This window comes from Magallana gigas, chromosome 9 (genome assembly GCF_963853765.1).
Source record: "Magallana gigas chromosome 9, xbMagGiga1.1, whole genome shotgun sequence".
In the NCBI taxonomy this organism is placed as follows: domain Eukaryota; kingdom Metazoa; phylum Mollusca; class Bivalvia; order Ostreida; family Ostreidae; genus Magallana; species Magallana gigas.
The window spans coordinates 11,902,795-11,917,329 of NC_088861.1; the positions used below are offsets into that span (position 1 = coordinate 11,902,795).

General features: G+C 30.4%; 1 protein-coding gene across 1 annotated transcript; it reads right to left on the reverse strand.

Annotated features, from left to right (window-relative positions):
- Positions 1 to 11,520: 11,520 nt before the first annotated feature.
- Positions 11,521 to 14,258, reverse strand: LOC136271799 (uncharacterized). The gene is made up of 5 exons (XM_066072324.1): positions 14,033 to 14,258; positions 12,435 to 12,542; positions 12,089 to 12,169; positions 11,776 to 11,887; positions 11,521 to 11,643 (listed from the first exon to the last, which is right to left on the reverse strand). Exons 1-5 carry the CDS (start codon positions 14,196 to 14,198, stop codon positions 11,571 to 11,573), a joined length of 540 nt encoding a protein of 179 aa, XP_065928396.1. The 5' UTR covers positions 14,199 to 14,258; the 3' UTR covers positions 11,521 to 11,570.
- Between the last annotated feature and the right edge of the window lie 277 nt (positions 14,259 to 14,535).

Genomic DNA, 14,535 nt, shown 5'->3' on the forward strand with positions numbered 1-14,535 from the left:
ATCATCAAATTAAAATCAGATGCGTTTGTGAAACACTATGAGCCCGGCGGCAACAGATTTCGAAAAAGCAATTTTTTAGCATATAGGTCACAGTTAAGGTCACAAACTCATTGTCCTATGTGTCATTTAAAAGCACCTAATTAGTGAAGTATGCATACCAAATACGAAGTCTCTATCTCCTATGGCTAAGGTTAAAGTTGACAACAGACAGACAAACAGGACAAAAACAATATACGATTCGGACGCATAAAAATGTGTCCTTATAGAATTCGTGAGCAAACACGTACGGCTGCGCTAAGAGAGATGCCGAGACATAGAATTTTTTGAGCTATTTGGACTTTCAGTAACGTACTCTCAAATGACGGTATATATTCTCAAGCTTGTACTTGATTTTTAATAGCACACTCCCTTTAAAGAATCTTAAACATCAACAATTTAATTATTATAGTTGATATAATAAATAAAACAAGAAATCAATTTTGTATACTCAGTATTTTAATCATTTTTATTGTAGTTAAAAAAAATAAAAGAATTTAGAACACAAACGCATTTTCTGCTTTGTCTGAAAGTATTATATTGATAAATAGAAACAGGATGTTTTTGTGAAACACTATGCACCCGGCGACAACAAAGCTCTAAAAAGCAATTTTTAGCATATGGGTCTCATTCAAGGTCACAAGATCATTGTCCTTGGTGTCAGTTGAAAGTGCTTGTAAATGTAAACTATAAAACGAGAAATCCGGATTCGAATAGCTAGTTTCGACTAAATCGACAGCATATATAATTATGAATCCACAGCATATAATAATGAAACCAGAGCATATAATTATGAATCCACAGCATATAATTATGAACCTACAGCATATAATTATGAACCCAGAGCATATAATAATGAAACCACAGCATATAATAATAAAACCACAGCATATAATTATGAACCCACAACATATCATAATGAAACCACAGCATATAATTATGAAACCACAGCATATAATTATGAACCCACAGCATATAATAATAGACCCACAGCATATAATAAAATCATCTAACATAAGGCAGCCAAGGCGTTCCATATTTCTCCATAATATTACTTATTATGTTAGTTACTGACTCACTACGGAAATAAATGTAAACGTGTCATCTACGTTTGGCCTTTGTATGACATTTTTACTATTAACCAATGCTTATAATATATAATGAAAATACATGTACAGGACTATCAACAAAAGTAGGAAATAAGGTTCAAAGCAAGCAAAATAAATATATCAATTGTGAATTTCATTTTGACATTTTAATAGCATCCAATCTTAGATGGTTATGGCAAAACACTTACAACAGACGTTATCTTTTCCAAAACATTTGCCATCTTGGATTAAAAACAAACAACAATTCTTTCTTTTTGTACCGTTATGCAAAAGAGTTCTGAATATGATTTATTCATATCGACTATTTCTTTGCGATTTTTAAAAAAGAAATCTATACATTTGTCTTGGAAAAACAATAAAAAGACAATTTCGAATAATTCATTTCAAAAATCACACGAATCGTTTGTTGCAGATTTTCTAGCCACTGATGCGCTCATTCTTGTCATTGGAAATTCTGTGCCTGCTTTGTTCTTTTTATTAATACGATATCTCAAAAAATGCGTAAATAATTTTCAAAAATATATCTATAATACATTTTTTAGATACCCTATTAGATGAAATTGTCTTCAGCAAGAAAAACTTAAATGTAAAAGTCAGTTTAGAAACTTGTTTACACTTTTTTATACCTAAATTGATTATTTGTTTGGCTGTTTTTAATTTTTGTTTGCCCAACAATCTTTACCACTTATTTAATATATAATCAGTGACCTGTAGACATACACTATCTGGACTGATAAAAATAAACGAATAAGCTTTTTTAAATATCTGTATTATATAATTATCAATGTATTTAAAGAGACATGGTCACGATTTGGTAACATTTTATTTTTCGATTATTTTTGTTTATTATGCTTTGGTCATGCTTTTCTAATAAACCATAATTTGAGTGTCAGTCAAAGAGATACATGTAAGATATAGAGCTCACAATAGCTCGTGTCATTTTTCTTTACATCGGTTCAATTTACCGGTAGAAATTCTTTTTCAATCTGATTTTTCTGTCTGCTTTTTCGTTTGAACCTAAATATACGGTTTCTATCATCTTATGTCTAAACCTTGCATTTTCTAGTCAACATTAAAATGTAAAAAAAAAAAAAAAGACCTGTTCTTTTTTTACATTCCAAAATCTTATGACCTCTGTATATTGCTTATAACTCGACAACCGACACTTATATTTATGTTGACTATTGGAAATGCCTTACTAAAGCATCAGAAACAATAAAAAAAAAATTACAGAAATCGTGACCATGCCTTTTTAAAACTGAGATTCTGGTTACATACGATTCATGTACGTGAATGCGTTTTTCAATTTTTAAATAAATAAATGGCTTCATCATACGGAATAAAGACAAAAATCAGATTCAATTATTTATTTTACAATGTGAATACTTACGACTTTTAATTGTCAAAACTATAATTTGTATACAGTAAGAGTTTAAATGTGTTATCTAACACAATAATAACATTCTACGGAATCATGTTTCTACCGTGTCCTGTATCTATTTTGAAGTTTACAGTTGATAAAAAATTGTGAACGCTAAATAGTAAGGATTGTTAAAGAACTTGATGGCCTTAACTTATTATATATTTCATCGTCTGTAAAACATTACAACAAATCGTATAGGTATACATCGGTATTACTAGTATCTATTCATATGAATCCGGACAGTTGATCTTCATTCACTTGTATTAGTCTATTTAAATACATGCACAGTCATTACACACATCATAAACCCGACTTTCAAATACTGAGTGCGTTCCGCATTCAGCGTTTAATATTTATTCATCATATGAGTTCACTTGGACGGATTTCTTTTCGCGTTTGATACAGGTTTTTGAGGGCGATTACAGTGGGAGGTAAGAAAATCCAATGGGCAATTCCTAAAGCAATTAACATTGTCTTGTGAATCAGCTACATTGAATTCCATATTGTTTTTTGCTAAATCTGCAAAACATTCATAAAAAGTAAATACGGATTATAAAAACTCAAAAAACAATGAGACAGTGAGCATACATTGAAACCAAACTTAGACTTAAGTCAAAACTTGTACACTGCCTTAATTTCTCCTGATGGAAAACACTGACAAAAATTGGGATGCTATTAAAAGGGTCTTGATAACATGTTTTTAATTACAACTTTAAATTGTCATATTAAGATAAACAATTATTTTATAACTTATTGAAATTCTGACTTAAGTCTTACATTGCTTCATGATCCTGGGGCCATATGTTTTTGATACACTTTCTCACAAACAACATTCCATCAGATTTTTTAATAGTGTCCTTGAACGTTTTCTTTTCGAAACTTAAATTATAATACTTTATAAAGCGTTTTCAAATTGGCTATCTTTCATGTAATGTACACTTGACTTAAAATAGTTAACGTTGTCAAAACATTTGTTTTAAAACAGTGTTTTTTTCTTTGTCTTATAACATTCATATTACCAGACCGAATTGTTACACTATGTATCATCTACAGTTGAAAACTCTACCTTCATAGACTTCTTTTTACTATATAAATACTCCCATTACACATACCATGAAAACGGAATTTCAAAAACGCATACATGATGGATTCAGCGTCTCGTGTATTTTTTTATGAGTTCACTTGGATTTAGGATAGGACTCGGAAAAAGATGAGGTCGATTAATGGAGGAGGTAAGGAAATTCTATGGGCAATTCCAATAGCAAATAACAGTTTATTTATCATACGTAAACACATATACTTTATTTATTTAATTTTAACGATTCATTTCAAAACTGCAAAACATTCGTAAAAAGTTACTAACTAACATAAAACTGCAAAGATATACACATAAAAGCAATAATTTCTTTGCAAGCTTTTAATTGTAACGTGCATAAAGTAATATATTTGATATAAAAAGAATTTAGTCAGTAGTTATAACCCTGGTTTGGTAAACATGTTATATCACGCTAATTATAAAATAAATTGGAAATCTTTTAATAATTGGTCAATTCATTTCATTTATCTCAAATCATTTACAACCCATACATGTAACATGATATATATCTATGAGTAATTTCTTGGAGAAAATCACAAAAATATCATCATTATGTATATCAAACTTACGTAAAACAACAGCAAATTTTGCACTAGACGTCAACAACACAAAATGATGTTTTGACAAAATTCAAAACTTTTTTTCAAAAGTCTCCGGTATGCATCATATTCAAACTGTAGACGAGAATCTTGGTTTTTATGGATTTGACAACCTCATTATGTAAAGAATGAAAAACGGAAATATTTTTGTTTCCATTTCGCCACATATAATTTTACTGGTGTGCATTTCAAGCATTCAAACTTTGAGAATAACTCAATTTTAACAAGATTATATATAATATCCAGATAAGGCTACTTTCCTTTCGTTCAAAAATGTTTAACAGTGCTGAAGGCATTTGCTCTAGCACAGGTAGATGTAGCTTTATCCATCAATTTCCTATGCGTTAAAACCAGTACATAATTCAAATGAAGAAAATATTTAAGTATAATTTTATCTGTTTAATCTATCTTTAAATACCAAATACCAAAATAGCTCTGTGTGTTGAAAAAAGAGACAATGATATAAAAGTTAGGCAAAATGCTTGCTTACTCATTTAATTAGTTGTATGCCATGTCTACACTTTTGGAATCTACCTGTGATATTTAACACCCCATTTTGAAATTAGTCAACCAGAACATTTGTGTCGGTTGGATTACTCGTGTATTTCACAGATTTGTTCTTTTACGATACTGTTTTATTTTTTTTACAATGCTCGAGGAATGCATTTTTAATAACCATATAAAATTTGAGAGTCAGTCGTAGGGTTATATGCAAGATAAAGAGGTCACAATTCTTTGTCATGTAAACAAGGCACGTGACATGTGTTTGTTTATATATGATCAATATACTAATAAACAATCTTTGTAAAGCTGATTTGTCTAGATCTTCCTATTCATTTTAAGCATAAATAAACAGTTCTTAACGTTTAACACTTTTATTTTAGGTCTAAAACTGAAATTGTTACAGTATACTTCAACATTCAAAATGTGAACAAAAGTTTTGTTTACACAACAAAGAATTGTAAACTCTGTAACTCACTTAAAACTCAACAAAGGACCCTCAAATTTTGGTTGCCTATTTAAGATGCCCTACTGAAACATTGTAAACATTAAAGTTGGAAAATAATTTTTGACAAAAATCGTAACCATGCTCTTATAAATGCCCCTTTTTACAAACAAAGCGTTATAATTTTATCGAAGGGAGTACAATAATTAAACGCCATTGTTTATGGCATATGTTTTTATTATGACAGTCGATGTCAACTTGAGCAAAAACAAAAGCCTTTTATAAAAGGTGATTTAATTATTATTTTAGAATTGATTCATGTGTATCATCCAACAGACTTTTTTTCTAAAGATACAGAACATGTAAACTGTCGTCTAAATTTTGTCGATTAATAAAACCTCATTCTGATTAAAACCATCCCCTTTCTTCTTACATTGGTCAAAATAAAGTGAAAAACGAAACACATATTTGATGTGTTTAAATTAAAGAATTAACTGTAAATGTATTCTTCATTGTAAAAGTAACATCAGCAGTGACCTATTCAGTTTCGATCTTCCTAGCAACGATTTCAGATACATTACATTCTGTTTATTATTTTCGTTTTGCTACCCCTTTAAACAACCACTTGTGTGCACTTCACAATGTGTTGAAAAAAATAGTTAAATAGCTGAATATCGTCAAATGTAATGAATGAATAGATCGCTGCCTAAAACGTATGACCGCATTTTTAAAATCCTATCTGTACATTTAAAAGGTCAGTGTTAAGAAACTGCTTACTATGCAGTGAAAAATAATGGCAGGACGCGGTTTTTTAGAACTCTAGAAGCAAGACAGAATGCACAACGCTCGAAAAACTGGATTATCACTCAAAACAACACTTGCAATCGAAACGTTTTAACCCTTGACTGTAATGCGCAACGCGCTGTCATTGTAAGTAAAAACATCATTAGATTTAATCTATTAATTAGAAAAGGATATGCTACTTCTTTTTCACTTTTCAATTACTAGTCAATTGCCAAAGAAAAAGTGAACCTGGGAGATGTAAAATGATGTTCATTATAGGGGGCCATTTTAGGTCCATATCATTTATATTCCTTTTCAATGTTTTTCTCTCACAATTTAATGAAGGAATATTAATAGAAAGCAAACTGTAGGTCGTTGACATGAAAAGTCCGCTATATTTACTTAAATTTACATATATAATGTGCAATATTTTCTCAAAAATCCACCTTACCTTAACTTTTAATTTTGATATATATACAATCATTTTATTTGTTGAGCGTTTTATATATCAACTCCCGTCGCATCAACATTTGTCTTGTAAAACAATTCTGTTTATGTAATTACGAGTTAAACAATATCCGGCATGGGAAAAAAATAACGAATCTAATTGATACACGTAAATGATCAATGCATAATTGAATCCCACCGATTTTTCTTTCAACATTTTAAACGTGTTTAGGTGTCATTTATTTAATGAGTATGTTTCTTACAAATGAAATGTTCTAATATAGTGACCTCAGATTGTGTTTTGACAAAAGAATTTTTACTTTTGAACATTTCCTGGATAGTTAAGTTATTGTCTAAAAAGAAAATAGTAAGAGAGCAACGAATAATAATTCATCAATGGAAATTTATGGCAATGGTGAAAATCATAAAAACATATTTAATGATCATAAATAAGTGTGGTTGATGTTCCTTTTATTATCAGAAAATTGATTTTATGATTTATGATGAAACGAATGAAGTTTAAATAATTTAGGAGTTTGATTTTTTGGTCTTATTTACGAACAGAAAGAAACCCTGCAATGCTTTTAGGATTACAAATTGAAATGATTTCACGATACTACACTTGAGATTCACCTCCACAATCTTTATGAAACGTAAAATAATCCAAGTTATCTCATTCACCCTGTGTTTTATTGATACATGATATGCAGTACACTGTGGTATAAAATGAGCAGGTAATATTTTCATCAAGCTATATAAATGTTCTGTAAAAGGACGTTTTTTAAACGTACCGGAGCAGGTGAATGAATGTTTAAAGAATGTATAATCGTCCTGGTTCACACGAACGTGTATTTGCAGTAAAAATCACATTTTATATATTTAGATACTATTTAGATAATTAACTTAAATGAATTTATTCAGACGCTTTAAACGACTTCTCAACATTAAAAAAAAATTTAAAGCACTGACTGCCATAGCGACAACAAGAATTGCAAGTCGTCGAAAGTAAGCGAGTATGAAAAAACGCACAATATGATATTTTCTTTTAATATTGTTAAATTTTTCATACCTATACTAGTAATATTCATTATAATGGCAGTGCAATTTAGATGTTCATATTAGTATTATCTATTCAAAACAATGCAATAAAACAAAACACATCATGTATTTTTCTTTTCATTACATATAATTTAGGCGTATTCTATGCGCAATGAAAACCAAATAAAGCGTTTAAAAATCATTTTCTACACACAAAATTAAATTTTCCAAATTAAATGTCTACCTCAGTACGACAATAGAGAAAATTATAATGTCTACTTGTAGCTGTATTGTATGTATGTGTATGTTTAAAATCTGACAACCTTCATCTAAAAATAATAGGATACATGTAATAAGATCAGTGCAAAATGATAGCTTAGGAAAATCCAGTTGCAATTTCTCAATTCATACTCCTTTCTTACATATCTTTTGTTAAAGTCATGTGTCATCATATCCCCATATCGGTATAGAAGGACAAAACTTCTTTACAAGTTAAAAACGTTTGACTCTTGTGGTACATTTTATGATTGTTTTACAACTAGGTACAAGTACATGTAATCTTGTCTATCATTTTAGCAGGCAAACTGAGTCCATTTGCTGATATTATTTAGTGTGATGATGATATTATTGCATTGTTTCTTTTCAATCTTTAAGGTTATCCATCAATACATGTAACTATAATATTTCATATCTAATAGATTGCAAGTTTAATCACTAAAATCTAAGTGTGATTGTAAGGGGTTTATTAAATAATAAAGATTCACTTCAGAATTTTTTTTTTAATTTAATATTAACAAATATATCATATGTTGAAATTAACATTAAAATCTATGTGGAAAGTGCATTTTTAAAGAAAAATTTTTTACATTCCTCTTGGTAAAAAGCTGCAAAAGCTTTTCTTTCCTTTGAATATGCTAAAATAATTCATAATTTACCGTACATATTTTCAGAAAATGATTTTTAAAATTTTTCCTAAAGGCCAGATTACTCTTTAAGAAAGTTTTTAGTGCAAAAAGTTTTTTTGACTACATACATCATCCCGAGTTTGGTTTACGTCAGTCTCATAAAAACTTTAAAATATGTATTTTATGTAGTATAGATCAACCAAAAATGTTAAATACGTCTTTGTTATGTTGATGGACTACCTTAAATTTGATCCCCAAAGAGAGACTGCACAATATTCTGCTGCATTAACAACATTGCATCTACACTGACCTGTCTTTTACTGATTACCGCTGTTCAAGAGACAGACCAACCCTGGATAATACTCGTCCGTCCATCCGTCTATCTATCTGTGCAAAATTCGTGTCCGGTCCATATCTTTCTTATCGGAAAACAATGAAAGATCTTACTTTGCACAAAAATTGCTGATCACTGGAAGGTGTGTATTGGTTTTGAACCTTGGCGACATTTTTGCTAAGTTAAGGTTACTAGCAAGAAAAGTGCAAAATTCGTTTCCATTCAAATCCTTTCTAGTGGAGAAACATTGGAAGTTCTAGCTTCACAAAAACACTGCTTATGACCTGATAGTTTGTAATGACCTTTACCCAAGGTCAGTTGGGCAAGGTCAAAATCACTGGTAGGAAAAGTGCAAAATTCCTGCCTGGTCTATATCTTTCTTATCCAAAAACATTGGAAGTTCTTACTTAACACAGAAATTAATTATGAACACAGGTTGTGTAATGACTTTGACCCAAGGTCATTTGAGGAAGGTCAAGGTCATTGCTCAGAAAAGTGCAAAATACGGGTCTGCTCCATATTTTTCAAATGCAGAACCATTGGTAGTTGTTACTTGACACAAACATTGCTTATGACCTGATCGTCTGTAATGACCCGGACACAAGCTCATTTGGGCAAGATCAAGGTCACTGGCAGGAAAAGTGCAAAATTTGTGTTTGGTCCATATATCTTTTTCTATAAAGAAACATTGGAAGTTGCAACCTTACACAAAGATTGTTAATGTCATGAGGGTGTGCATTTTTCCGGAGGTTCTTTGGGCAGGTTAAGGGTGAATAGTGTTATGGTGAAACATCGGAAGGTTTAATTTCTCATAGAGTTTGCTTATGAACCGAGAATTTGTCATGAACTTGACCCAGGGTCAGTTTTATTTAAAAAATGCTTAATTCTTTTAATGCTATTTCTTGTAATTGAAAATGATTAGAAGCTTAAATTTTAAACAAAGATTGATTTTGACCTGTAAATGTGTTCTTTGGTCTTTTTTGCAAGTTCAATATCACTATAAGAAAAAGAAGCAACCATTATTTTCTAATAGGAAGATGCTTTAGTTTTTTTACATACTTTCTTAGCGGGTAAATTTATTTGATAAATGATAAACCCTGGTGGTAACATTAATTGTATACATTAGTCTTGTAAATATTTTTTATAAAGTCTTTTCAAACAATTTCGACAGTGTTTTTACCCCAATCGTCAATTTATAATTAAGAGTGACAAATACAAAGATGCATCGTATACAATCACTTGCGGGAGAATTACAACATCTTTCCAGCTAATTTTATGATGTTAATTTCATTGATTTTATATGAATATGTTTATAAAAAGAAATTTCCACTTGTTTTGATATTCATTTCTAAGAACCTTTCATTTAAAAACTTAAATTTTCATAATGCGTATCGGAAAGAATAACATATCGTTTGATTTTTTATTAACCTTAAGAAATTGATGAAACCAAACTTATACCTATATCAATCAATAATTTATTCCATTTAGATTTCAAATCTAATATCTTATTCAAATGTCCTAGAATTATATATTTTTATTTTCGCATCACAATCCCTTGTTGCTAGATATAAGAAAGCTTTTTACATCGAAAATGCATTTTTAGATTTTATACTGGTTCACCAAGCGTACGGGTAAACGTCATTGAAGCTGTCTTACAAATAGAATACTTGACTCTGAAGCAAGAATATCTTCATTTCCAACAACTATACAATTAAACTTTTCTTCGTATTATAGGTAGAGTTACATAAAAAGTATTGTCACATTTATATTATCATTATCAAATGTTAACAGCAAGATATAGAATATATCTAACATTTCTAGTTTAAACTGTAATTTCAAGGAAATGAATATATCAATTCTCTATGAAATTACTGAAATGGGTGAATCTTGAAAACCATTTACTTATGCCAGTAGAGCAATTATCTTAATTAGTTTTAATCTTACCACCTAAGCGGAAATAGACACTGGTAACAAATCCACTATCAAGCAAAACAAGAAAGCAATTTCAAATGAATTGCTTGGTACCACAACCTTGTTCTCCTTCTAACAACTCTCCAGAAACTTTTGAAAAGTATTACAATAGAGGTTCCGAAAAAGGTAACCGCTAACCGAAGGAGGGAATGTCCACCTTATGTTCGATGCTCTCCAGCCAACTGTTCATCGCTAGCCAGGGGAGTGTGCATGTGCATCTAGTATTAACTCATACATGAATAACAATAACGTCATTCAGGAAGCCGTCGAAGCAGCAATTGAAAAACAAACCGATAAGATAACAACAAATAGGTTAACAATAGGTTTTTTTTAGCGGTATATACGTCATGCACTTGTAATCTTGACTGACATTTCATATACCCAACCCGTGTACATTTTACCTATATTGATAGTTCCAACAAAGTTTTAGTGTCATTTATCAAATTATAAGAGAGTTACAGAGCTCACACATCTTTACTGTTTTTCAGCAAGACTAGCGACGTGTTTTATCTTAAATGGAAAAGTAAATTTTGTTTATACCTTATCTCTTAAAAGCATTTAGTCTGTAGAATGAATCATTATAATACCATAATGTTGTTACTTGTTTCCTTTTTGGTGATTTTACCAGACAATGAATAATCGTAAACTATAAATAATAAGCATGTTCTTTATTTCATGATATATTAAATAGATGTATATGATTCTACACTTTCTGATAACTGATATTTTGTTATCACGTTACATGGAATAATAAAATGCAAAGATAAAATGGTTGTTTACAATTGTTATCATAAAAGAAAAAAAATAAAGATAATAAATCAGGCTATTGAGTTTTAGATGCTTTCATTTGTACAGGTTAGTGATCACCAATGGATTTTTCTGTTTAAAATGCCCCTTGAAATACTTTTATTAGGCGACTGATGGCTTTCTTGATCTTTTTAACTTTTTTGGCTAATCTGCAAAAATTGAAAGGAAATTTGGACATATGATATGACAATAACATTTTCGGTTATCAAACGAAGCATATTACACCCCTCCAACTTTCAAAAAAGAAGAAAAGAACGTTTAAGCGTAAGTTAATTTTCTACCTTTCACTTGACAGTTGATCAACCTCCATACTCCATTGTTGATGCAGTAGCAAAGAAAGCCTGACTCCGGGCAATTTGGTAGTGTCTTTTCGTGACCGGGCTATTTCTGAATCTGTATTCACAAGTTTCAAAGTATTATATTGTTGTTGACTTTTTATATTTTATCATAAGAATCAAATGTGTAATATTTAAACATTCCTATAAAGAGACACAAAAACCAATAGACTATAAATACATAGTATTGCAGCTTTCATCCAAAGGATTGTTATTTCTAAAAATGACCATTGAACTAAAATTACGTTTTAAAACTTACTTTTTTCATATGTCTTCTTGACAGCCTTTTGAAATGTATTTTTATCGGGACATTGCTCGGATTCCACTTTGAAGATATCTTCTGTATTCAAGAACGTTGGTACTTTTTAGAATTTGCGGAATTGCAAACACGCACACATGCACAAACACGTGCACACTCACACACACACACACATATGGATAACTACTAGTGTACAGTTACACTTAATTCTTGCGTTTATATTTTAAGTAAATATCAAATCAATTTAATTATCTGCGTTGTACCATGCATTTCCATTCCATTTGTAGTAAAAAAGTTTTGAATTTGTATTAACATTCAAAAACTATATGCTTGACTCAATACTCACCTCCACAACAGCCAACTTCCTGATAATCTTGGTATCTTTCGTGAACACCTGAGTTTTTGCAGCAAATGTGTGTTATGTTGCGTTCAGCCTCTTCGCTGCTTTCTTTTTCTTAAAGGTCATATGAAACAAATTTTAACACTGTGATTTCCTTTCATAATTGTATAAAGCTTGGTATAAACAAATGTTAAAATACGTGTAGTAAGATTTTTTGCCTTTAACCGTGAAAACACAGCACCTGAAAAAATTCTTCCCCGCTTATCGTTCTTCATTTTGTGGATGTATGACGTCACAGAGACCCAACAATGTAAACAATGCATTAAATCTTCGTAGTACAGATGACTTAGTTTTAATTGGTCGTTAATCTAATGAACGAAATGCACCAATAATAACAGCTAATTAATGAATTATCCTAATCCTTTTGAAACAGACACATCCTTCTTCTTGACTGAGTTACATTTAAAGAAGATTAAAAACTTTCAGTTGATTTGATTTATTTTGTCACATGAAAAAGTAAAAGACAGGACAATGAAAATGTTTGAGGCATTGTGTACAGTTTGGATTTTAAAGCTGCTATAAAATACCGCAAAAATATTCTCATTAATTTTAAAAATTAGATTGACAAATTCTAATTAATCTGGCCTAAATAGTTCTGACTTGTTGATATATGTTGTGTACACGTGTATTTACAGATCGCGGAAATATGGCATTTAAGGATTTGAAAATGTACTGGTAAAATAAATCGGTTTGAGAAAAATCAAATGTGAAAAAATGCGTAGATAATCAACAGAATTATTAATTAAGAAAACGCATCAATAAATATAATAAAAGAACGAGAGCAAACGTTAAGGAAGAAAGTGAGATAAAAGGAATCTGTGAGTAAACACCGAACATACACGTTGTAAGATTAAAACACCGCACATACAAATACACGTTTTAAAATCAAAACATTCAAAGAAATTAATAATTAAATGGTATTATATTTCTGAATTTTAAAACAAAACAAACAATTCAATCTTGAAGTGAATGAGGCAGCATATGTTGCCTATAACATGTGTAGAAAAAAAATGATTATGAATTGCATGAAACTGCAAATGAGAAAAAAAAAACCCGATCAGTTCTTTCTGAATTTGACAATTTCATTAAAATTAATTGAAACACGACATATATACATGTACATAAAGATATTAAAATCAAATTATAAATACATGTAAATCTATGAAGAAAATCATTCATTCTCGAGTCTCTAATATAAACAAAATATATACACACCATTAAATATAAACGCAAACGATTTAATTTCTTGAGAAGAAATACTGTCATGATTGATTATTGTATGATTTTATAAGATTTTATGTAAAATAATATTTTTTCTTAATTTAAAATACTGGAAAACGACATTGATATTTGTATTCACTACAGAGCTTTATATTAAGCAAGGGAGGTAAGCCGCGTTAGTCAATGTTCCTTTTCCCGATTGAGTGATGTTGATAGACCGTGGCGCTAAAAGTATTATGATACGTTTTATCATTGTTTTTTTTGGACATTCATTCATTTTTGTTTGCAGTAAATAATTCTAAGCATTGTAATTTATTTCTTACCCCCACAACAGTCCATTTCCTTGCCTTGCTGAAATCTTTCATGGACTCCTGATTTTCGACAGCAGATCTGCGTTTCCGGGTCAAACTTTGCTTCTGAGAGTGTGTCCTTTTCTGTATACACGCACTTAAAATCTACGATAACTAAAAACACTTCTAAAGTTATCATATGTTGACAAATAGTTTTTGTTTAAATTTCATACCTATATCAAATTCTTTAACCACCTTTTGCAATAATCGTCTTGCCGAGAGATGCGACTATCATCAAACAAAAAACGTTCATCTTGAGGACTTGTAGACTTATCAAATGTTGCTTCAAGCTTATAGCGCCAAGGCCCTTGGGAATTGGTTATGTTCAGAACAGGCTTGAGATGTGATTTTTAAAGCAGTATAAATCGGGGTTTTCCTAGGTTTGTTTGCTTGATGAGTGTGGGCGTAAAACTTTCTTGATAACAGAAATGTGCATACTATTCAAAATCATTCTTTCATTTACGTTAACCACGTGC

What these genes read in the sequence shown, in the direction of transcription:
- LOC136271799 (XM_066072324.1), bottom strand. Translation starts at nt 14,198, where the DNA reads ATGATAACTTTAGAAGTGTTTTTAGTTATCGTAGATTTTAAGTGCGTG. An exon ending in GGAAGTTGGCTGTTGTGGAG is followed by an intron (nt 12,170 to 12,434) that starts GTGAGTATTGAG and finishes TCTTGAATACAG; the next exon opens with AAGATATCTTCAAAGTGGAA. An exon ending in GATCAACTGTCAAGTGAAAG is followed by an intron (nt 11,644 to 11,775) that starts GTAGAAAATTAA and finishes CAATTTTTGCAG; the next exon opens with ATTAGCCAAAAAAGTTAAAA.